Source organism: Rattus norvegicus, chromosome X, assembly GCF_021556685.1.
Source record: "Rattus norvegicus strain SHRSP/BbbUtx chromosome X, alternate assembly SHRSP_T2T, whole genome shotgun sequence".
In the NCBI taxonomy this organism is placed as follows: Eukaryota; Metazoa; Chordata; class Mammalia; order Rodentia; family Muridae; genus Rattus; species Rattus norvegicus.
In genome coordinates this window covers 20,723,375-20,745,726 of record NC_141554.1, presented here as the reverse complement: position 1 = coordinate 20,745,726, position 22,352 = coordinate 20,723,375, and the positions used below count along the sequence as shown (strand labels likewise).

The following is a 22,352-nucleotide window of genomic DNA, read 5'->3' as shown; positions in this document are numbered from 1 at the left end:
GAGAATGGCACGGCGCTAAACAAGTTGGCAAACAGACCTCGTCAGCATTCAGTCAGAAAACAGATCAATCTCAAACGGCCAGTTTAATTTATAAGTTATAATCATTAGTCCTAAGAACCAGTAGGCATCAACCCTTCATCTGTTTTGCCTTCCCCAGCCCCCTGTCCTAATCTGAGGACCCAATCAGAATAGGGATCCCTCAACTCTCCATCAAGTATTATTAAGCCTCCCCCACAAAATCTGTTCCTGCTCTACGCAAGCAGGACCAGGACCCCCAGGACCCCGCCATCCTGGACTCATTAGCCAATCACAGACCATCTTGGCTTGAATTCATCAGAAGAGATCATAAAGTGGTCCCGCTCCATGATTTTCCATTTCCAAACCGTTATCTGTGGTGGATTTTCTTTGCTTTCTCCTCTTCCCCTCCGATCAGTGAAGACAGAGCCTGTTGTGTAATTTCTACTTTTATTTGACAATAACAAACTGCATATAAAAAAGGGAGAAGGCAGGCTCGGAGGCCCTAGATCTACTCCTCTCTGCTTCCCCAAGTATCCACCGTTCTTAGGTCCCAACAAGGACCACCCCCTTCCTGCCTCGTGATGGGGTGAGGATTGACAGGCATGGAAAGGTTGTATGTGTTTGTATGTTGTGTAGAGGGGTGTTGGGGCTCAAGAATGGAGAGGGGTCAAGGAGTAGAGAAAGGGCCTTCCCTCATCCCCCATCAGAGTTGGCACCCTAAGGAGGGGTATTGGAGGGGATTATGAAGATCATATGCCTCAGCCTATGAGACGGTAGAAGATCCAGCATCCAAAAGTGACCCAGTGACTGGCCCAGCTGAGCTCTGACCACTTGTGGACAGTGTATGCCATGCCGTAGCCCTGTGGGAGAAAAACAAGTCATGATTTTGAAATTCAACAAGGACAGAGAGTGTCAGGAAAACCTATCTTTTGCCCAGGGATCTTGGGTACTTCATATGCCTGAGTAACAGAAGGGTCTAGGTACTTATCAAGGGTGACCAAATATAGTTTGGTTTCTTCTTCTTCTTTAAAGGTCATTTTAAGGGCTGAGTTACAGCTTGATGGGAGGGCCTACAGGGGGGAGGCCCTAGGTTTTGATTTCCAGCACACCAAAAAGAGTCATTTTCAAAACAAGACAATGTGCTGGATGTGGTGGTTCCTGCTTGTCATTGAAGTCATTTATATATGAAACCCCCGGAAATCTGATTGTCTACCAATTAGGGACAAAGTAATTCGTGTCAAATTCTTGCAATGAACAAAAAGAAGGAAGACTATGTACTTAAAAACTTGGGGGAAGCTAGAAGTGGTGATAAGCACTTTTAGTCCCAGCCCTCAGCACTCGAGAGGCAGAGGCAGGAGGATCTCTGAGTTTGAGGTCAGCCTGGTCTACAGAGTGAGTTCCAGGATGGCCAGGGCTACACAGAGAAACTCTGTCTCAAGGGGAAAAAAACAGGGGACAGAAATTAAAATATAGTGTATGTGTGTATTTGATCTGCTTTGAGGAAGAGAGTCAATAAATGAATAAAATTTAATGTGTGGACATTTTGCAGCAATCTCTACAATACCTACTTTTTGGGTTGTTTTAGGATCCTAAGGATCACATTCCAAGCATGGCAGACAAGGGCTCTACCACTGAGTTATACTCTCAGCCCTAAAGATTTTTTTTCAAGGCAGGGTTTCTCTGTGTTGCCCTGGCTGGCCTGAAGCTTACTATGTAGACCAGACTGGCCTCAAACTCACAGAAATCCACCGGCCTCTGCCTCCTGAGTGCTGGCACTAAAATCATATATCACCACACCCAGCCCTAAAATGTTTTAAGACATGTTACAGCCTGACATGGTGGTGACAAGGAGAGTCTTCTTTTTCTCTAAAATGAAACCCATGAGGGCATGAAGGTTGCTAACACAGTAAGCTTCCCCCCACTCCTCTCTAAGATTTGTTTATGTGAGTGCACTGTAGCTGTCTTCAGACACACCAGAAGAGGGCATCAGATCCCATTACAGATGGTTGTGAGCCACCATGTGGTTGCTGGGATTTGAACTCAAGCCCTTTGGAAGAGCAGTCTATGCTCTTAACCACTGAGCCATCTCTCCAGCCCCAATCTTTTTCCTCAAGACACCATTTCTCTATGTGGTCCTGGCTCTCCAGTAACTTGATCTGTAGACCAGGCTGACCTTGAACCCAGAGATATGCTGCTGCATCCAGAGTGCTGAGATTAAAGGCATGTGCCACCATGCTGGGAAACAAATAATCTTCACACTATGTGAGACTAAGATTTGACAAACACCTTTCAAGCCAGCATGGACTGAGATAATAATAACAAAACAGGAAAAAAACCCACCCAGAGTTTTAAATACTTACTTTTTTTTTTTCGGAGCTGGGGACCGAACCCAGGGCCTTGCGCTTGCTAGGCAAGCGCTCTACCACTGAGCTAAATCTCCAACCCCAAATACATACTTTTTTAAGAGACAGGGTTTCTCTGTTTAACTCTGGCTATCTTGGAGGTCAGGACAGCCTATGGAACTCACTCCATGGACCAGGATGCCTTTGAGCTCAGAGACAAAGCCTGCCTCTGTCTCCTGAGTGCCAGGAATATACCTCATCAGCTGCAGACCCAGATTTTCTACACTCAATTTGAATGAAAAATTTTTTTAAAATATTTGTGATTAGGAAAATAATGTGAAATTTTATTTTCAACTAGGAATTTAAAAATTGGGAAGAGATGGCTCAGGAGTTAAGAACATTGGCTGCTCTTCCAGAAGAGTCCAGTGTAGTGGGTGAGCTCAATTTCCAGCATGGTGGCTTACAGCCATCTGTAACTGTAGTCTTGCGCGATATGATGCTTTCCTCTGGTGTACATACATGCTGACAAAATGCCCACATACGGAAAATATAAGTAAATCTTTTTTTTTTTTTTTGGTTCTTTTTTTTTCCGGAGCTGGGGACCGAACCCCAGGGCCTTGCGCTTCCTAGGTAAGCGCTCTACCACTGAGCTAAATCCCCAGCCCCAAGTAAATCTTTTTTTAAAGAATTTTTAAAAAAGTGCTTCAAGGCTAGCCTGGTCTACACAGTGAGTTCCAGAACAGCCGGGGCCACCCTGAGAAACCCTGTCTCGAAAACAAGAACAAAATTAAAAGATTTAACTACTAGAGAGACTAAGACAGAAGATGTGGAGTTTGAGACTTGGAACAATGACATCCTATCTCAAAAGAAAAAAAAAGAGAAAAAGTAAGACTTAATTAAAAAGCAAATTTTAGGGGGCTGGAGAGATGGCTCAGTGGTTAAAAGCATTGACTGCTCTTCCAGAGGTCCTGAGTTCAATTCCCAGCAACCACATGGTGGCTCACAACCATTGGTAAAGAGAGCCGATGCCCTCTTCTGGTGTGTCTGAAGACAGCTACAGTGTATTCACATACATAAAATAAATAAATATTTAAAAAGCAAATTTTAGGGGTTGGGGATTTAGCTCAGCAGTAGAGCGCTTGCCTAGAAAGCACAAGGCTCTGGGTTCGGTCCCCAGCTCCGAAAAAAAGAAAAAAGAAAAAGCAAATTTTAGATTCTTCAAAAGCCATATGAACTAATTTTCAAATTGAGACATTTTTTCAAGTAGGGTCTTAATTATGTTGCACATATGGCAACACTCCTGGGCTCCCATGACACCCCTGCCTCAGCATCCCAAGTAGCCGGCACCTGTACGTGTGCGTCAGCACTCTAAGGAACGTGACATTTTAAAGCAGAATCCAGGGCTATCAGCATAGCTCAATTGGTAGAGTGATTACTCAGCACGCAGGAAGCCCTGAACTCCATCCCCAGCACAGCATAAACTGGACGTAGAGGCACAGGTCTATAACGTACCACACAGGAGGTGGGAGCAGGATGATCAGAAACTCGAGGTCATCTTTGGCTCCATAATAAACTTGAGGTCAGTTTGGGCTTACATGAGTGAGTCTGAGTCAGTCTCTCTCTCTCTCTCTCTCTCTCTCTCTCTCTCTCTCTCTCTCTCTCTCTCTCTCTCTCTCTCGGCTGGGGTGTGTAACCCAGTAGAGTGCTTACATGTCTCATGTCTTGCATCTCTTGGTTTGATCTCTAGCAGCCCACAAAACTGGGTGTGGTGGTACATGTCTGTAATCCCAGCCCACTGGGAAGGGGAGGGTCGCCTTAGGTAAATACTGCATTTGAGGCCAGCCTGGAATACCTGAGACCCTGTCTCAATCAAAGCTACAAGAAAAAGTAAAACCTGGGCCTAGGAGGTACAGTAAGTGTATCTAACTAACATGAGGGAGGGCCTGGGTTCAGTTCCTAGTAGATAAAAGGAGAGAAGAGCCTGGATTTTGCATTCTATTGCAATAGAATGAATTTTAGAGAGTAAGTAAATATTGCAGTTTAGCCAGCAGTATGACTATATCTGAGAGACAGTGGGAAGATGAAGGAAGGCACTTTTACCAGCTAAGACACTGACCCTGGCTTGTTCTCACTGCCTTGGTTTTCCAGGTTCCCCAAACAGTAACTGCCATCCCTGATTCACCTCCCAGCCAGGGCCCCACCTCACCTGCTCCTCTGTGGTGTCGTCCACATCGACATCAAACAGGGAGCCCAGGTAGGCCAGGTGGAAGACAGCCAGGGCACCAAAGAGCAAGTTTAAGGCTCGTACCCCCAGGCCCTGTGGGGGACAGATAGATATATTTGGCAGCTGGACTTGCTCACTGTCCCCCACCACCACCTGTGCAGGGAAGCCCAGGGGGAACACAAGGCACTGTGGGTCCCAGGATGCCCAGGGTACCCCAAGATAGGAAAGAGATGGTTCAAGGAGTCTCTTTTGGAAGCTCAGAGGTATCCAAGGACGAGGGTGTTGGTAACCACAAGGGCGTCCAGGTTGGGGGAGATGCGAGCGTTCAGGCAGAGGAGCAAGAATGTGGGGTTTTGAGCCAGGGGTTATGGTGATGAGCATCGTTGCCGGGTGGGAGACAAATGTGAGGTTGTCTGCATTTTTTATGGCAAACAGAATGAAAACAACAACAAAACCAAAACAAATCCCACCCTGACCTAGAGGGCCCATCTTTCCCTTTCCCCTCACTCTCTGCTTAAGGCACACTGGTCTCCTTCCTCACTGTTGCTCAGAGAGGCCGATATTGGGGTGGGGCTTTTGACCTTTTTTACTTAGAAGAACTTACAAATTACCTCACCCACGGAGGCTCTCCGGACCTTCCCAATGAAAAGGGAAACCACCACCACCATACTTCCCGTCCCCTTTCCCTTATGCTCAGTGCAACTCACAATCTCACAAACTATTCTTAGCTTTCACTGACTTTCCTGTCTCCCCAATTAAAATCTTTGTCCCACAAGGCCAGGACTTTGGCTTGCGTTAGTTCACCACTTTGTCTCCAGCACCTAGAACCAGCAGGTGCTCAATAAATGTTCAGTGGGGGAAACGAATGCCAGGTGTGTATACAGCAGGTGCTCAATAAATGCCTGTTAGAGAAACAGATGCCAGTGAATAGAGGCGAGGTTTTAGGGATGGCTCAGGCACCAGAAGAGGAGACTGGGGACCCGGAGACAGATACAAGATGGAGACAGAAGTGACATTTTTGAAGGGCAGTGTTGGGTACAAGGTTACCCATGATGAACCCTCACCAAGCGATGCCGATGTGAACAGTCTGGAAGACAACGCTTCGACAAGATGCAGGCACTGAGGATCTGAGCCAGGCGCTTCCTGAGGACTGGACAGTATGGAAAGATTAGCCCTAGGGAACATAGGCTCCAGTCTCCCATGATCCTTCTACCTACCTGTCCTGTGCCAGGCTCTGTCTGTACTTACCATGTTCCACATATGTGATAAATGCCAGGGACAGCAGCACAGCAGCCAGGTGGAAACTGAAGCCCTAGAGACCCAGACAAGGGGACAAGTAAAGAGGAGGCTCTGGATCCCCCATCCAGCTTCCCTGGATCCAGGTCTGCCTTGCTTACATGTAGGAGGGCACTGGCTGCATAGGTGACCAGCACAGCTGAGAAGGTCCCCAGGCGGAGGGCATTTTTGAAAACATCTGCAGGTGGGAGAGACACAGGTCAAGATTTCTGGAACTTTCACCAGCTTTTCCAGAGAGTCACAGATAGGATGATATCCATAATCATAGTGACCCTCAGGAGAATGCCTTTATGATGTCCCCAACTGTCGTAAGCCCGAAAAATGAACTCCCAGTGTTCCACTCTGCTTTAGCCAGACATCCCAAGGTCAGTCCATGCCAACCCTGCATGCTTCCAGGTCCTCGAGGCAAAATTCTACCTTCTCACACAGCCACTGTTAGCAAACCTAATCAGCCTTTCCTTCCGAAGCCCACTTCTCACCACAGGCTGTTACTCCTGCTAATCCTCAGTCAGCTCCAGTGGCCCTCAGTGCTCTCATCCCCATCTTCCCTCCACTTTCCTAACTGAGCCAGAGGGATCCAGTAACAAACAAGCAAACAAAAAGCCAAAGGGAATCAGTCATGATACACATATCCAAAGGACTCTCCTCTCCCAGAGGGACTATCTCTCAAAGAAAAAGCCAAAGGCGTCTCAGTGGTCTAGGAGCCTCCTGAGGACCTCTCTGAACTCATGTCCTACCTCTACCCTGCCCTGAGCCTGCCCAAAGATCATAATTCCTCGAGTTCCGAGGATGCACCTCAGAGGCTTGCAATGGCTCACCACAGAGCCATGTTTCCATTCCCCTAACAACCTTCTTTCTGTCTCAAATGCACCAGGCAAACTCCTACCTCAGGACCTTTGCACCTGCTGTTCTTGCCCTCTGTCCCATTCCTCCCTCATATTCCTTGCTCCTTCACTTTTCCTCAGTGAAACTTTCCCTATATAAATGATCTATAATTTCTAGACGACCCTACTCCCTCTTTCCCGTTTCAATATCATTATGATTTACTGTGGCATTTACCACTACCCGACTTATACTGCATAATCTTCCTCATTTATTATCCACCCTCCAAATCGACAGTTCTACCAGGTTAACAAATGCTGTGCGGTTTTGTTGTTATCCCTAATGTACCTCACTTTTGAATCTCATGTATCAAAGACTGACTTAAAATAGCTTGATGTAGGGCTGGAGAGATGGCTCAGCGGTTAAGAGCACTGACTGCTCTTCCAGAGGTCATGAGTTCAAATCCCAGTAACCACATGGTGGCTCACAACCATCTGTAACGGGATCTGATGCCCTCTTCTGGTGTGTCTGAAGACAGTGACAGTGTACTCGTCATATATAAAATGAATAAATAAAATCTTTTAAAAAAAATAGCTTGATGTAGGACCTGGGGACCGAACCCAGGGCCTTGCGATTGCTAGGCAAGCGCTCTACCACTGAGCTAAATCCCCAATCCCGACCTTGGACTTTTGAACCTCTAGCTTCTACTTCTATAGAGCTGGCACTTCAAGCAGGTACACAGCCAGTTTTGGTTTTTTGTTTTTTGTTTTTGTGGTGCTGGGGACCAAATCTTGGACTTAGAGAATGCTAGGCTCAATACTGTACAAACTGTGATGCACTAACAAACAGCCTGTGATGCATCTTCAGTGCCCATCACACAGTAGTTGTTCAGTAAATGTTTGCTGTGCAAATGGCCCTGGGTCCCCAACTATTCTGGAGTGATGACGTGGTGACTCACAATTATTTAACCAATAAGACATGGGCAGGTTCCAGCTTGTGACAACTTCCACCATAGACCGGGGTAGCTCCACATTCAATGGTCTAGAGACTGTCAGGTCCCTGGTGGACAAAACCAGACATTCCATTACAGTTGGAATTTCAAGCTATCTGGGTGCTATGTGTTTTTTTTTTTTTTTTTGTCTTGACTGGTCCCTTCCCAGGAAAACCTCCCACCGCCCTACAGTTCCTCCAGGCAGCACCCTGTGGGACAAGGGGCCCCCAAAGCCCTCCCCACCATTCGAGGTGGTCCTTCTCCTCCGTGAAGCCAGCCCCGGCCAATGTGGCTGTGGCCTCAGACAGAAAGCCCACAAAATAGTTGCTGAAGTGGAAGGAGACAGCACTCTCGTAGGCTCGTAGCCACCTGTGAAGGGCCAGGAAGAGAGGCATTACATTGGGCCCCAACACGACACACCCCCCCCGCCATATTTCACAGCATCCCAGCCTTAGGGACTCACCTTACCATGGTGCCCCTAGGGCCCCAAGGGGTCAGGAATGCAGCAGAGAAGAGAGAAAAGAGAGTCAGAGAGGGCCTGGAAATTGGCCTGAGTTCTTCATAGATAAGACAGAAACATGGTAGCAAAAGAGGCAGACTGTGATGGTCACACACATTGTTAGGTGATTGGTTTCACATGGCTCAAAAGGAATGGATGAGCTAGCATATGACATGGCCCTACACACTAAAATGGCCACACAGTCTCTCAGCTCTCTACCCAGATTTTGTCACCTTCTAAGACAATAAAATAAAATCGTAGTGAGATACAAAGTCAGTTCAACACTCACTGTGCACATACACACTGTCAGTTTCACAGTGTAGGAAGCAGAGAGTACCCTGCACATAGATGCTTCAATTAGGCCTGGGCTTTGTGCCCGGTTCTTTAACTTGGGGACACTGGTCAAGCAATTCCAATTTTTGGAGTCTCTCCCTCCTCTCCCATCTCTCTCTCTCTCTCTCTCTCTCTCTCTCTCTCTCTCTCTCTCTCTCTCTCTCTCTCTTTTTGGTTTTTGTTTTTGTTTGTTCTTTAGATAAAGTTTCTTTGTGTAGCCCCAGCTGTCCTGGAACTCTGTGGACCAGGCTGACCTTGAACTCAGAGATCCGCCTGCCTTTGCCTCCCGATTAAAGGTGGGATTAAAGATGTGTGCCACCACTGCCCGGCTACTTTTTAGAGACTTGTTCAGTATCAGACATAACCAGGAACCAGTGAGTAAGGGTAGGTTGTCACACAATCAAACCACTAGCAAACAGCTAGATACAGTCCTGGGCAAACACAGACACAGGCTCATAGCTTGTTAGAATCCTTTACTCAGGTAGCAGCAAGCAGTCTGAGAAGGCAGACAAACTAGCAGAGTGAATCATAAGCGGGCACACTGCATGCTGAACAGGCAAACCAGAGTTACAGGTAAGCTACAATCACCAACAGAGGTTTACCCTAGCCAGTGACAACCACACAAGCCCCTGACCCAGCCAGTCAGGATTCTCAGTCCCACACTCAGGAAGTCAGTGGCCACAGACAGACAATTCAACTCTGTTATCTGGAGTCACAGACAGTTTAGAGTCACCAGCTAATAGACACTTGTCACTTCCCATTACAGTCACATAGCTTGTTTCTAGTGGTACGAGAGAAGGACATCCAGACACCATAGTGTTGGAATGTCAGTCACACATGGAGTCACAGAGCCAAATCTTGGTCAAACAGACATCCACAGATAGACACTTGGTCTCTGTGTGGTAATGGGTTAGATGGTCAGTCAGATTCAGATGTCTGGAAGCAATTGGTCCAAGGCTCTAGCCCAGCCCTGGTCAGCCCACTTGCCCTCAGCACCTGCCCTCATTTACCTGGCTTTGCGTTTCTTGCTGTAGTAACAGAAGACAGACAGAAGCATTAAGAGACAGGCTCAGAATTGGGAAGACCCAGCCTTCTGCCCAACCCCCTCACTGCTACACAGGGGCCTTGAAGGCTGTGCTCACTTGCGAAGGAGTCGGTCACCGTCGAGGGGGATGAAGTAGGGGAAGAGGTAGGGGCCCACACAAGTGGACAGTACAAGGCACAGCAGGGCCAGCGCCAGGCTCCGGGCCACCTTCTTCAGCCATCGGCGGCTCTGTGGGATCAAGGATCCATGAGCACTGTCCCATGACGGCTCCCACAGTCCCTACCCACCTGGCCACCCAGGAGCTCACCAGTGGGCGGCCTTGGACAGCCTGTAGGTAGCTGTGGAAGGATATCCAGGGCCCAAAGACGATGGTGCCCACAAAGTAGAGGTAGCCCATGAACTCCACAGGTGAGGGCACTGCACCCACCTCGCCCCGGTCCAGGTCGAAGCCCAGAGACACCGCCTTCATGGCCACGATCATCTGGGCCCCTATGTGTGGGGCCCATGGTCAAGTGTATGGATAAGAGAGCATGTCACCATGAAAGATGGGGTGCACCACGTGTGAGGTGAGAGGAAAAGGAAGACACAGTGATAGGTAAAAAGACACAGAGACACAGATGTCAGGGGAAAGGGAAGCCTGCACTGTAGTTTATGAAGGGTGGTTTATGTGGTTTATGAAGGGGCAAAGTCCGGGAGGGCTCTTAGGAGATGAGGAGGGGAAGTGGGAGGGTAGAGCTACCCACCTCGCATCTTGTGCCATGTCACGGTGTCCACCATGTGCATCTCACTGAGGAAAAAAGGTGATGGTCTTGGACCTGTGCCTCCTAGGGCTTTGGACACTACATGGGGGGCACCGAGGTACTGATGGGGTTTTGCCTTCTTAACCCACATAACACAGTGAGAAAAAAATCCCCATGACCTCCTCCTCCAGGGGAAGCCCACGTTCAACCTATCCTATATGCTTCATGGAAGGACATGTGCTTCAGGTCTCCTTCGGGAACACTTGTCACCCTCTCTGGTATCATCTTACAGGATGACGGTCCCTGACTCCTCTCTGTCTCCTTAGAATCTCATGCCATCCTATCTTGGACCACTTTATCTAGGCCTTGGGGACCCGCCTGCCTTCCGCCAACCAGGGGAGGGTGAGGATGCACACCCATACCCCATGAGCAGGTAGATGAGGATGGTGACGGAGAGGAAGACGCCTCGGTGGGAGGAGTGTCGGCAGAGGAACAGCACGAGGTAGCACAGGAGACTCAGCAGCACGACCCAAACCATGTGCAGCTGGAAGAAGTGGTAGAGGCTGAAGAAGCCGCCTGCCACGGTGCTTGCATGCTTCAGGTAAGACGGTAGCCCTTAGGGTGACAGGGAGAGAGACAGAGACAGGGGGGAAACAAGAAGCGGGAGGTTGGTAGGCTGGCAAGAGACGAAGGACTTGGGCAATAGGGCCCAGCCTGGGCAAAAGCCTAGAACGTGCTGGGGTCTAAGGGGACCCAAAGCTGGTACTGGAGAGCTGGCATGTGTGGCAAGGCCTGGATTGAAAAAACAACATCTACTAAGGACATTTCAGGGACTCTGAAAGGAAAATTATCAATTGAGGTTGGACAGTATTGCACCCAGATTAAAATTTCACAGCGGTGGGGATGATGGATAAGACTATGCCTCTATGTGTGTGTGTGTTGGGAGGGGGGTTCTCAGGGACCATATACTGAAGGACTTGGGGTGAAGGGTCAGATACCATCAGGTTATTGAAATGATTCAGAAAGAGGATGGCTGGATAGACAGGCAGAAAGATAGAGCAATCTATCGTGGCCTACTGTGAGCCTAGGCTGATTGACTTCTATATAGCTTTGATATGTACCAAAATAATAAACCTGGGTGGCGGGAGAAGAAAACACCCACTTAAGATGAGAAGGAAAGAGTTGATTAGAGAACCTTTGTTTCTCAGAAATGTCTGTGTCCTATGGGGATCCTGGGGACTTCAAAACTTTCTCATTTGGATATCAACTTTATCACAATTGTAGAAAATTATAGATAGAATCTAAGAATCCAGAAATTTCACCATGTCCTGATTATAGACACTCATAATGTCAAAATTTTGGAAGTTCAGCATGTGAAAATTTCAACTTGGCAGACTCTTCAGACCTAATAACTACGACGATTTGGGATAGGAGACTTGTAACACCAGCATTCTAGGATCTGATTGATAACCTTGGAACATGGACAGTTCAGGATCCCACCATCCCAGCCAGAGTGCAGGAATGCTGAAGGTCATGGCTTGGTTTAACGGGATGTGGCTTGCCATAGTGGGACTCGTGGTGCCTGTAAAGGATGTGTTGTAGTGGAATGGGGCTTAGCTTAATGGGATAGGTTGGGGCTGAACCTGTAGGGGCCTGGTTTGGTATTTCAGGATGTGACATGGTAGGATGTGGTAAGGTAAGGTAGAGCTTGATATCCATAAATGTGACAGATGAAATCTGACATGGTGGAACCCAGGTTGGTAGACACTTACCCAGCCTCCAAAGGAGGCGGCAGGCGAAGCAGATGGTAAGAAGCAGCCAGATCTGGTCAAGGCCCTGTTGGACAGTAGGCAGGAGGCAGCCCTGCAGTAGCTGCTGGAAAAATTCCTGGCGGCTGAAGGTAGCCATTGTGGACCCACACAGATGGAAGGACAGATGGATCTGCCAAAGAAGGACACAGAGGGAGTAAGATGTCCATGGGGCTGCCCACAATCAAGGCTTGGACTTGAGCACTCAGGAATTCAGCTTGGGGCTGCCAACCCCCCAGGGTGCTATTGGACGGCTCTGGGCAGGGTATGAATATCAGGTACATGGGGCTGAGCCACCAACTGTGATAGCAGTGGGTGTTCTGGATGCACTGTGACCCGCAGGGAATGAAGGACCTTGTGTATCTTGACTGCTGTGAACACTCCGGTTCGATGCTGATAAAATGATATGCATTATAGACCTATATATCAAATGGGGTGGAAGAAGTGGGCTCCTTGGTTTTCAAGGTAGTCACTTAATGTGGAGCGCAGAAAGGGGGAGTCTGTGACACTTAGGGGCCGTGTGCATCTCTCCTTGTATGGATGTATCCTCCGCGAGCTTCATCTCATCCCACTCAGCAAAAAGCCGCCAACAAAGCCTTGCCCTGGTCGGGGGACTGCAGTTAAGTGGAGGTGCTGGCAGGGGACATAGCTGGGAGGGAGTCCTATAGGTGATGCGGGACAAGGTCCCAGGACAAGGGGTATAGATCCGTGCCCCAGAGGCCAGCTTAAGGATGGGAACGTGGGAACCGCGCGCACACTGCTGGAGACCTACCTGGCAGAAAGGAAGCCGTGGTCCTGGGGGCCGGGGACGCGCACTGCTGCCACCTTCGCCACCTCCTCCGGGCAGCCTCCCCCGCAGGCCGCAAGGCCGGGACCAGCAGTGGCTCCCAGGGCGGCGCGGCCGAGCGGGCCCTTTAAATCCTGGGGCGGGCTAGCAGTTGAGTTCCTCCAATCGGAAAGCGGGAGCGGGGCGGGGACCAGGAGGAGTGAGCCCGAGCATCGCGAGGAGGAGCAGCAGGGTTGAGGGGCGCGGGGCGCTGGAGCACGTTGGCGCACAGAAGGTTCACCGGTGCCCTTTTCAGGCCACTTGCCATTCCCGCTCTGGAACGTTCGGGGCGCAAGAATTTCTCAACTTTCAAGAAAACACTTCCTAATGATTATTTTATAATCCTTAAGAACCAAAATGGAAAAGATAAGGAGAGGGAGGAGGCTAGCCCCCTTTCTGCCAAATGGTCCCTCTTGTATAGATACTGGTGTGACCCTAAGTCACCACTGGAAAAATAAGCCACTGTTCCTCCTTCCCTATCTCTTGAGGAATCTGAAGGAATTTCCAATCTTCTTCCTTAGCCCCAGGGAACAGATCGAAGCTTTTGTCCTTAATGACTTTGTCACCTAGGAACACTCACTAGGTGCCTTATCGACCCCCTGAGGGTTAGCAGTAGGCATTTGGTTTATCTTTAACTGATTTTGCTTGCTTAATTCCCTAATTGAATGGACCCTGTAAAGAAGGCAACCTTAGCTGATATAAGTGTCTCCGTAAATTAGAACCGGGCTAAGACTGAGCGCAAAAAAAAAAAAAAAAAAAAAAAAAAAAAAAAACCCAAAAAACAAAAACAAAAACAAAAAACCAAAAAAAAAAAAAAAAACCCAAAAAAACCAACAAAAAAACAAAACAAAAAAAACCTGATAAAGATCTGTTTTGGTTTCTGCATAACAACACAAAGGGGTTTATACTGCTTGGTTCTCTATGTTATCCACGTTGCCGTCGTGGGCATTCAATTCTATTCCTAGGCTCTTCTTCAACTCCTGAGAAGAGCCCATTTCCCCTAAGGCGCACTTATAGGGCATTAAGGGGCTTAGCTCTAAATGTGAATGTGAATGGAGAAACACACCCAGGTCAATCTTGACCTCATCCTGACCCCAGGAGCTAAGGAAAACAGGTTCTAATAAGATTAATGCCTGACTGTATGGAGTTAAGGAAGTTGTGCCCATTCACTCTGGGCGGTGTCCCTTTCGGTTAAACAAAAAGGCGGGATTAGCAATTCTTGGTTTGGGGAAACTGCTTGTCTCTAACCCTGCTGTCCTACGGCCTTGTGCTTTCTAGGCAAATGGTCAGCCGCTGAACTCTTTTTAAAACATGTATTCAAATGAAGTAAATTAATAGTCACATTTACAAAAGAAAAAAATAGTTAACACCGTGGGTATGTATACGTATATATACATATTCACATCAGCTAGAAGCACAAATACAGCGTCCTTTTCTCTAAAGTACAATACAGGGGTGGGATGTCTCAATGGTTAGGAGTACTTGCTACTCTTACAGAGGACCTAGGTTTGATTCCCAGAATTCCTATGGTGGCATACCACCATCTGTAACTCCCAGGTACTCTTGTGGTATGCATTCATACATAAAATAAATCTAAATAACAGTAGAATACAGCTGGTGTGTCTGCACACGCCTTGGATCTCATCACTAAGAAGGCTCAGGTAAACTCTGTGAGGCCAACCTGGTTCGCATATTGAGTTTCAGGTTAGGCTGGTCTACATAGTGAGTTCCAGACTTTTCGGGGCTACATAATGAGACCCTGGCACAAAAAGAATTAATATCTATATTTGGGGCCATATAAAGAACATGTACAAATCAACAAGAAAAGGAAAACTAAGATAGACCAGACAATGGATAGTGGAAACAAAAAGGTAATTCACAGGCATATAACTATATATCTGTCTGTCTGTCTATGTATCTATGTATGTATGTATGTATGTATGTATGTATGTATGTATCTATCTATCTATCTATCTATCTATCAATCTATCTATCAATCTATCTATCTATCAATCTATCTATCTATCTATCTATCTATCTATCTATCTATCTATCTATCCTGTACTTCAAAGTCTGTACATCTTAACTAGATTCATGTGCCTTTTGGGGGGAGATGGGGGACAGAGTCTCACTAGCCCTGACTGATTTGAGTTCTCAGGGATTCATCTGCTCCTGCTTCCTGAATTTTGGGGTTAAAGGTGAGCACTGCCATGCCCGGCCCCTTTTATTCAGTTATGTGTTTTGAGGCAGTGTATTACTATTTACCTCAGGCTGTTCTTTCTGTGTAGAACAGGGTGGTCCTAAACTCACAGAGATCTGCCTGCCTCTGCCTGGGAATTAAAGGTATGCCCCACTGCACACAGTTCCATTTTACTTGTATATAAATGTATTACCTTTTATGTGTATGGGTGTTTTGCCTTCATATGTGTCTGCGTGTTGCAGGTGTGCTCAATGCCCAAGCAGGTCAGGTCAGAAGAATGCTTTGGATTCTCTGGGACTGGAGTTCCAGTGGGCTGTGAGCTGAGCTGCTAGATGGATGCTGGGAAATGAACCCGGGTCCTCTGGAAGAACAGCCAGTGCTCTTAACCGCTGACTTATGTCTCCAACCTCCCTTTATTTTCATTTATTAAAAATTTTATCAAGGGGGAGGATGGACCCACACATGCCATGACAAATATACAGAGGTCATAAACCAACTTGCTGGAGTTAGTTTTCCCCTTCCAATATGTAGGTCCTGGGGAATGAACGCAGATCATCAGACTTGGCAACACGTGTCTTTAGCCTCTAAGCCATTTCTACAGCATTCCCGATACCCCTACCGCCCGTTTTTCTTAAAACAGGATTTCTTGTATTCCAGTCTGAACTCAATATATAGCTGAGGATAAACGTGAACTTATGGTCCTCTTGCCTGCACCACCCAAGGGCTTGAATCAGAAAAAGGGAAGCCTAGGTCATGAGCTATCTTTTACTATTAGTTTTATTTTGGTTTCTGTCTCCGTTTTATTTTATTTTATTTCACTTCGTTTTTGAGACGGGGTTTCTCTGCGTAGTCTTGACTGTCCTGAAAGATTCTCTTTGCCTCTGCCTCCCAGATGCTGGGATTAAAAGCGTGCACCACCACTGCCTGGCTAGCCTCAGTGTTTTCTTATCTTTTAGGATCTTGACGAGTTTTCCCATTTGTTTTGTTTTTGTTTGTCTGGATGTTTATGAAGGACACAGGTCAATTCATGGGAGGAATGTTCTTCATTGTGGATTTATCTGATATGATTAGATTTGCATTATGTATTTAGGATAAGAATTTCACAAAGGGGATGTTGTGCGCTCAGTTATCAGGAGGCACACGATACTGATTTCTCTCAATACTGTCGGTATTTGCTTTGCTAGTTGATTAAGACAGTATCGCCCAGGTTTCTCCTTGTCACTTGAACTTTTCCCTGTATCTAGTACCTTACTGGGAGATTTTCTTTTGAGACAGGACTTCCTTATCTTGCCTAGGCTATCTCCAACTATTAGGAGACACTGGAGATTATGTAATTGTTTCTCAACCCCAGAGTAGACACTCAGATTTCGTTTCCACTGGTGATTCTTGCCTGAGGCAATGTCTAATCTGATGGTGGCTATGAGATAAGAGGGCTTTTTTTTCCCCCAAGACAGGGTTTCTCTGTGTAGCCCTGGCTGTTCTGGAACTTGTTCTGTAGCCTCAAATTCACAGAGATCTGCTTGCCTCTGCTTGCCTAGTGCAAGGACTGAAAGCGCTGTGCCGCGGGCACCCAGTTTATGATGGCTTTCTTTTACATGGAATGGCTGGGATTTTATGGCTTTTCTGAATAGCACTCATAAACTTATTTTAATTGACAGGTTAAAACTAGTATTTACTTATTTTTTAGAGATAAGATCTTGCTAGGTTGGCCCCAAATTCCTAGGTTCAAGTGTAGTGCCATGGAAGGGTTAGTGATTCCCCCCAAAAACAGACAGGAGCTAATCTGGTGCAACTCACAGTAGGGTCTTTATTCTATTTGAGCTAGCTCAGGCCACCCCAAAGCACCACCATCACATAGGACAATTTTGGTGGTGGAGAGCCCCAAATTTCTATCGGGGCAAGGCTTTATAGAAATCCACAATCAGGAGTGTGTGTGTTTAAGCACCTAATGGCCTTTAACCATGGCCTTTAACACAAATGGCTGGTGCTGGGAGTCATATCATAAACTTAATTTCTATTTCCCTCTGCATTGGTGGTCGTTAAGCACAGGGTGGGCTTGTAACCTGGGGATACAGATCTGTTGGGGGAATAACCTGGAGGCTCTGGTCTTGTTGGGGGTGAACCTAGAGACTGGAGCTAGGTTTGGGTTTTGGTGGAGGGACAACTTGGAAACTAATGCTAGGCACCAGCCTGTTAGTTTACCTGAGTTCAAACTTAGGTCAGGTTCTCTAAAATGGAGTCTGAACTTAAAGGCATTTAGCTTCTCACAAGCTATTTTCCTTCCTTGGCTTCCCAAGTAGCTGGGACTACAAAGATGTGCTACCATTGCCTAGCTTGTTTTTCCACATTAAAAGAAAAAAGTTGCTTGGCATGGTGGCACACACCTTTGATTGCAACACTCAGAAAGCAGAGGGCAAGTGGATCTCTGTGAGTTCAAGGCCAGCCTAGACTACAGACCTAGCTCTAGGAGAGCCAGGGCTATACACAGAAACCTCGTCTCAAAAAGCCAAAACAAAAAATGTTCAAATACACATTTACTCATATGTCAGTCAAATATGTATTACTCCACTCAGGGGCCAAGAGAGGGTGTCAGGTCCCCTGGAGCTGCTAGAGGCTGTGAGCCTCCCTATAATGAGGTGGTGGAAACCATTCAATTCAGGTCCTTTGGAAGACCAGTATTGTTCTCTTAATTCATGAGACACCTCTCTGGGCCATTTGTTCTTCTTTTCTGTCAGTTTTTAACCCCCCCTTTTTTAGTTCTTTTAAGAACTAAATTGAGGGGCTGGAGAGATGGCTCAGCAGTTAAGAGCATTGGCTGCTCTTACTGAAGATCCAGGTTCCAGCAGCTGCCTGAAACTCCAGTTCTCCAGAATCCAATGCCCTCACCTGACCTCCCCAGGCACTGCATGCATATGGTGTATGTTGGGACTCAGGAATTACCACACAAAACATATGAACCCTGATTTCTGTTAAGCAAGAATAGTTTATTGAACACACATCCTAATACTGGTCAGACCATGGACATAGCTCAGAATTATCTGAACTACGATGACAGATACCTTTTTTTTTTTTTTTGGTCAGCATACAAAGGAAAAAGCCTGGAATTGCTGCCTGGTGATCAGTTCTGACTCGAGATTTTAGACATAACCTTGGACTTGATGGGTCCTAGGTAAAGCTTTGTGGAATTTCTTAAGATTAGCAAGCCTCATACAGAATGTTCAGACATACAGGGTATGTGGTCAGCATGTTCTTGCTCTGAGCCAAATCACTTCTCTGTGTCCAATGACTGGCAATCATGTTACAGCAGCAATATGAAATAGCTGGGAGGCATGGAACAAAATGACTACAGCTATGCTGGGGGTGGGGGAGGCAGACCATAACAGGTTATGCAGGCAAAACACCCATAGAATAAAAATAAATAAATCTTTAGAAGAAGAAGAAGAAGAAGAAGAAGAAGGAGGAGGAGGAGGAGGAGGAGGAGGAGGAGGAGGAGGAGGAGGAGGAGGAGAAGGAGAACAAAAGAGAGAGAGAGAGAAAGAGAGAGAGAGAGGGAGAGAGAGAGAGAGAGAGAGAGAGAGAGAGAGAGAGAGAGAGAGAGAGAGAGAGAGGACATGGTGGCACATGCCTTTAATCCCAGCACTCAGGAGGCAGTGACAGGTGGATCTCTGTGAGTTTGAGGCCTACAGAGTGAGTTCCAGGACAACTGAAGCTACACAAAGAAACCCTGTCTCGAAAAACCAAAATAAAACAAAAATGGTTTTAAAAAGAGGTGAGGAGGACAGAGCTGAAGAGGTAGTTCACTTGCCTAGTATGTCTACTGCCCTCACTCCAAAGTATAAACAAAAAAAACCCCAAATTCACCACAATCTAATTTTAGGACATTTCAATTGCTTGAAAAAGAAACTTCATGACCATTAGTAATCAATTCCCATCTCCTACTGGCAACACTTTGCGACCACTAATTTTTTACTATCCATAAACTTGTTTATTCTCTTTTTTGGAGACAGGGTCTCACTATGTATTGTTGACTGTCCTGGAACTCACTATGTGGATCAAGCTAGCCTCAAGTTCACAGAGATCATCCTGCCTCGGCTTCTCAAATGCTGGGATTAAAGGTATGTGTCACCAAGCCAGGTGCTGAGTTTGTTTATTCTGGGTAATTTATATAAGAGGGATGTGATCCTCAATCTTGTTTTTTGCCGTGATTGATCTTGACTCAAATAAGAGCTAATCCTCTGAGGGAGATTCCTGGAAGTATTGTTTGTGGGGAAGGGTCTCTCCCACAGTGGGCAGTAACCTGTGGGGCAGGCCAGGTATAAAGAGGTCTGAGAAAGACATTCTTTTGTTGGTGGTGATCGTGACTTTCCTGCAGCTGCTCTTCCAACCCTCCATGTCATCAGAACCCAGCTTCTTCAGCAGATGGAAGACCAGTGGCTCTTCAGGAATCTCCAGGACTTCAGCGCCACACTGGGATTGCAGAGGCATCCAAACTCACAGACAGAGTAGGTTCTCAGCTTCCAGTGTGCTGCTCACCACCCAGTCCATATCATAGAAGCCAATGTAATAACTCCTCTTTTGTTATAGCTAGTCATCCTCTCACTTCTTTTCCTTTAGAGAACCCACACTAATATGGACTCAGAATCTATGGTCTCTTATATATATATATATTTCTCTTTCACTGAGCACGATGTATTTTTTTTTTCATGTTAGGGATAGAACCCAGAGCTTTGAATACTAGCAGAGTACTCATAATTGAGCTGCAAGCCAAACTTCACTGTTTCTGAGATAGCTCCTTGGATCACCCATGAGTTCATGATCCAACAGCTTCCGCTTGAACTCCAGGTGTGCAGCACAGTCACAATTGTTCCGCCGCCACCGCCACCGCCACCGCCACCGCCACCGCCACCGCCACCGCCACCACCACCACAACCACCCATCTCCAGAATTCTTCATATTCATCCACTGAAACCCTGAACTTAAACGCTGATTCCCAATATTTCTATCCTCTGTCACCCTTCGGGAAGGTGGGGGGTGAGGTGGGGAGCACCTCGCAGAGGCAAAGGGAGGGGGTAATGGTATGAAGAACTCTTGGAAGGGGGACTAGGAAAGAGGGGCAACATTTGGAATGTAAACAAATGAAACAATTTTTTTTCTTTTTTTTTTTTGGAGCTGGGGACTGAACCCAGGGCCTTGCACTTGCTCACTTGCTAGGCAAGCGCTCTACCACTGAGCTAAATCCCCAACCCATGAAACAATTTTTTAAAAAGGGAATTATTTATTTTTATTTAATGTGTGTGTGTGTGTGTGTGTGTGTGTGTGTGTGTGTGTGTGTGTGTGTGTTGGGAATTAAATCCAGGGCAGTCAACATGCCTGAAAAGCAGCACTCTAACATGTACCCAGGCCCCTAATCCTGGTTTCTTTTTTTTTTTTTTTCTTTTTTTCGGAGCTGGGGACCGAACCCAGGGCCTTGCGCTTGCTAGGCTAATCCTGGTTTCTTGACACCATGTCCTTCTATGCAGTCTAGGCTGGTATTGAGGTTGAGCTCCTCCTGCTTCTGATTTGGCAGTGTAGGTGTTTGTGACTATGCCCAATAGAAAAATATTTTAAAACTCACTTTTAAATTCATTGTGTGTATGTATGATGAGCAGGCACGTACGCCATGGCACATGAAGTCAGTTCTCTCCTCTCTGTATGTGGGTTTCAGGGATCAGAACTCAGGTTGCCAGGCCTTGAATAGAAAGTGCTTTTTACCCACTGAACCATCTCAGCAGCTCAAAACCAGTCTTTCTTGCTGCCATCTAATAGGCCGTGTTGGTTAAGATTTAATTTCACAAAGACTTGTTTTTGCACATTGTTGAAGACTTGGCTGGTGACTACACCCTCCCACACAGGACCTCATGCTGCCATAGAAGCCACCCACGGAGGCAGCACCTTAAATTCTGATGTGGTAAGCAACCCAAGTGGCCATCTGTGGATAGACATATATGACTGGAAGCCGGTTCAGGGGCTGAGTACCTAGCTAGGTAGCTTGTCTGGTACATAGAAAGCCTTGGGTTCTAATTAAAGCCTCCCAACTATAGCCGGCTTTAAAGATTAAGCATTTGTTTCTCTGCAGGGTCCCAGATTTCCTAAGGCTTCCCTTCCACTATGACAAATTGTGACAAAAACATGATCTGTCTGTAATCTTGTCTGAGAACAGAGAAATGAACATTGTACCAATAGAACAAATGAACAAATATCTCCTAATCCTGCTGGTATGGTTTGTTTCATTTTTTTTCCTGCAGTGCTGGGGATGTGGAGCCCAGAGCCTTGTGGGTTCTTGGCAAGAGCTGTACTGTTAAGCTATGCTATGTGCCCAGTCCCCCCGACCCTGGCTAATAGGCATTCTTACTACCAATTACAGCTTTACTGTCCAGTGTACTCTACTCTCTCCTGGTCATGACTTAGCGAGGCATACGACCATAGCTTACCATTACATCCTATTCAGAGTGATTCTTTAAACATCCTTACCTGGACTGGTTGTGGTGCTAGGTATTCAGGAAGCTCCGCTGTCCCCGCACTCCCTGCTCTCCCTGCTGCCCCCGCTCCCCTGCTCCCTCCCACCCCCCTGTTTATTATACAGCCATGGCCTCAAGCTCAAGGGCGGGCGGGCGATCAAACTGCTTCAGCCTCTAAGTGCTGAGATGACAGGAACATGTGTCAAGGGCCATGCCCAGGTAAGAGGGATCTCTTGAGCTCAGATATTCAAGAACCAGCCTGGGAAACACAGGAAGAAGGTCTTATCTCAAGAATTAGCCATGTGTGGTTGGCAAATGTCTGTAATCCCAGCACTTAAGAAACAAGTATACCAAGGGCTGGAGAGATGACTCAGCGGTTAAGAGTACTGACTGCTCTTCCAACGGTCCTGAGTTCAAATCCCAGCAACCACATGGTGGCTCACAACCATCTGTAATGGGATCTGATGCCCTCTTCTGGTGTGTCTGAAGACAGCTACAGTGTACCGATATATAATAAATAAATAAAAATCTTTTAAAAAAGAAAACAATATACCAGTGTACAACTAATCAAAGCAAGGAAACAAACAAGCCCCTGAGAGAGCTTTCAATTGGTATGTGTTAGGCCCTGGATTCTAATCCCAGCAAAACACACATACACACACACACAAACACACACACGAGGGGGGAATAAATAATGTAATTAAAGTGTTA

General features: G+C 46.7%; 1 protein-coding gene and 1 long non-coding RNA gene across 7 annotated transcripts; one reads left to right on the top strand and one right to left on the bottom strand.

Moving 5' to 3' along the window:
- Positions 1–448: 448 nt before the first annotated feature.
- On the bottom strand, positions 449–13,017 carry Porcn (porcupine O-acyltransferase). Of its 6 annotated transcripts, NM_001173355.1 has the most exons (15): positions 12,891–13,017; positions 12,083–12,251; positions 10,733–10,925; positions 10,314–10,357; positions 9,878–10,059; positions 9,668–9,798; positions 9,536–9,553; positions 8,157–8,171; positions 7,937–8,062; positions 7,661–7,761; positions 5,982–6,058; positions 5,833–5,896; positions 5,649–5,734; positions 4,567–4,677; positions 449–878 (listed from the first exon to the last, which is right to left on the bottom strand). In NM_001173355.1, the coding sequence occupies exons 2-15, from the start codon at positions 12,216–12,218 to the stop codon at positions 777–779; spliced, it is 1,386 nt and encodes a 461-aa protein (NP_001166826.1). In that variant the 5' UTR covers positions 12,219–12,251; positions 12,891–13,017; the 3' UTR covers positions 449–776. The 6 variants fall into 6 exon arrangements, 5 of the variants coding, with proteins under 5 accessions (NP_001166826.1, XP_087456163.1, XP_087456164.1 ...); XR_015646299.1 differs by lacking the exon at positions 8,157–8,171 and having other exon boundaries at positions 452–878; positions 9,522–9,553; positions 12,891–13,007; XM_087600037.1 differs by lacking the exon at positions 8,157–8,171 and having other exon boundaries at positions 452–878; positions 12,891–13,007.
- Positions 12,655–21,388, top strand: LOC147998151 (uncharacterized). Its single transcript, XR_015646920.1, has 4 exons — positions 12,655–12,748; positions 19,152–19,259; positions 19,517–19,646; positions 19,855–21,388. It is a non-coding gene; the product is annotated as an uncharacterized LOC147998151 (long non-coding RNA).
- Positions 21,389–22,352: the final 964 nt, after the last annotated feature.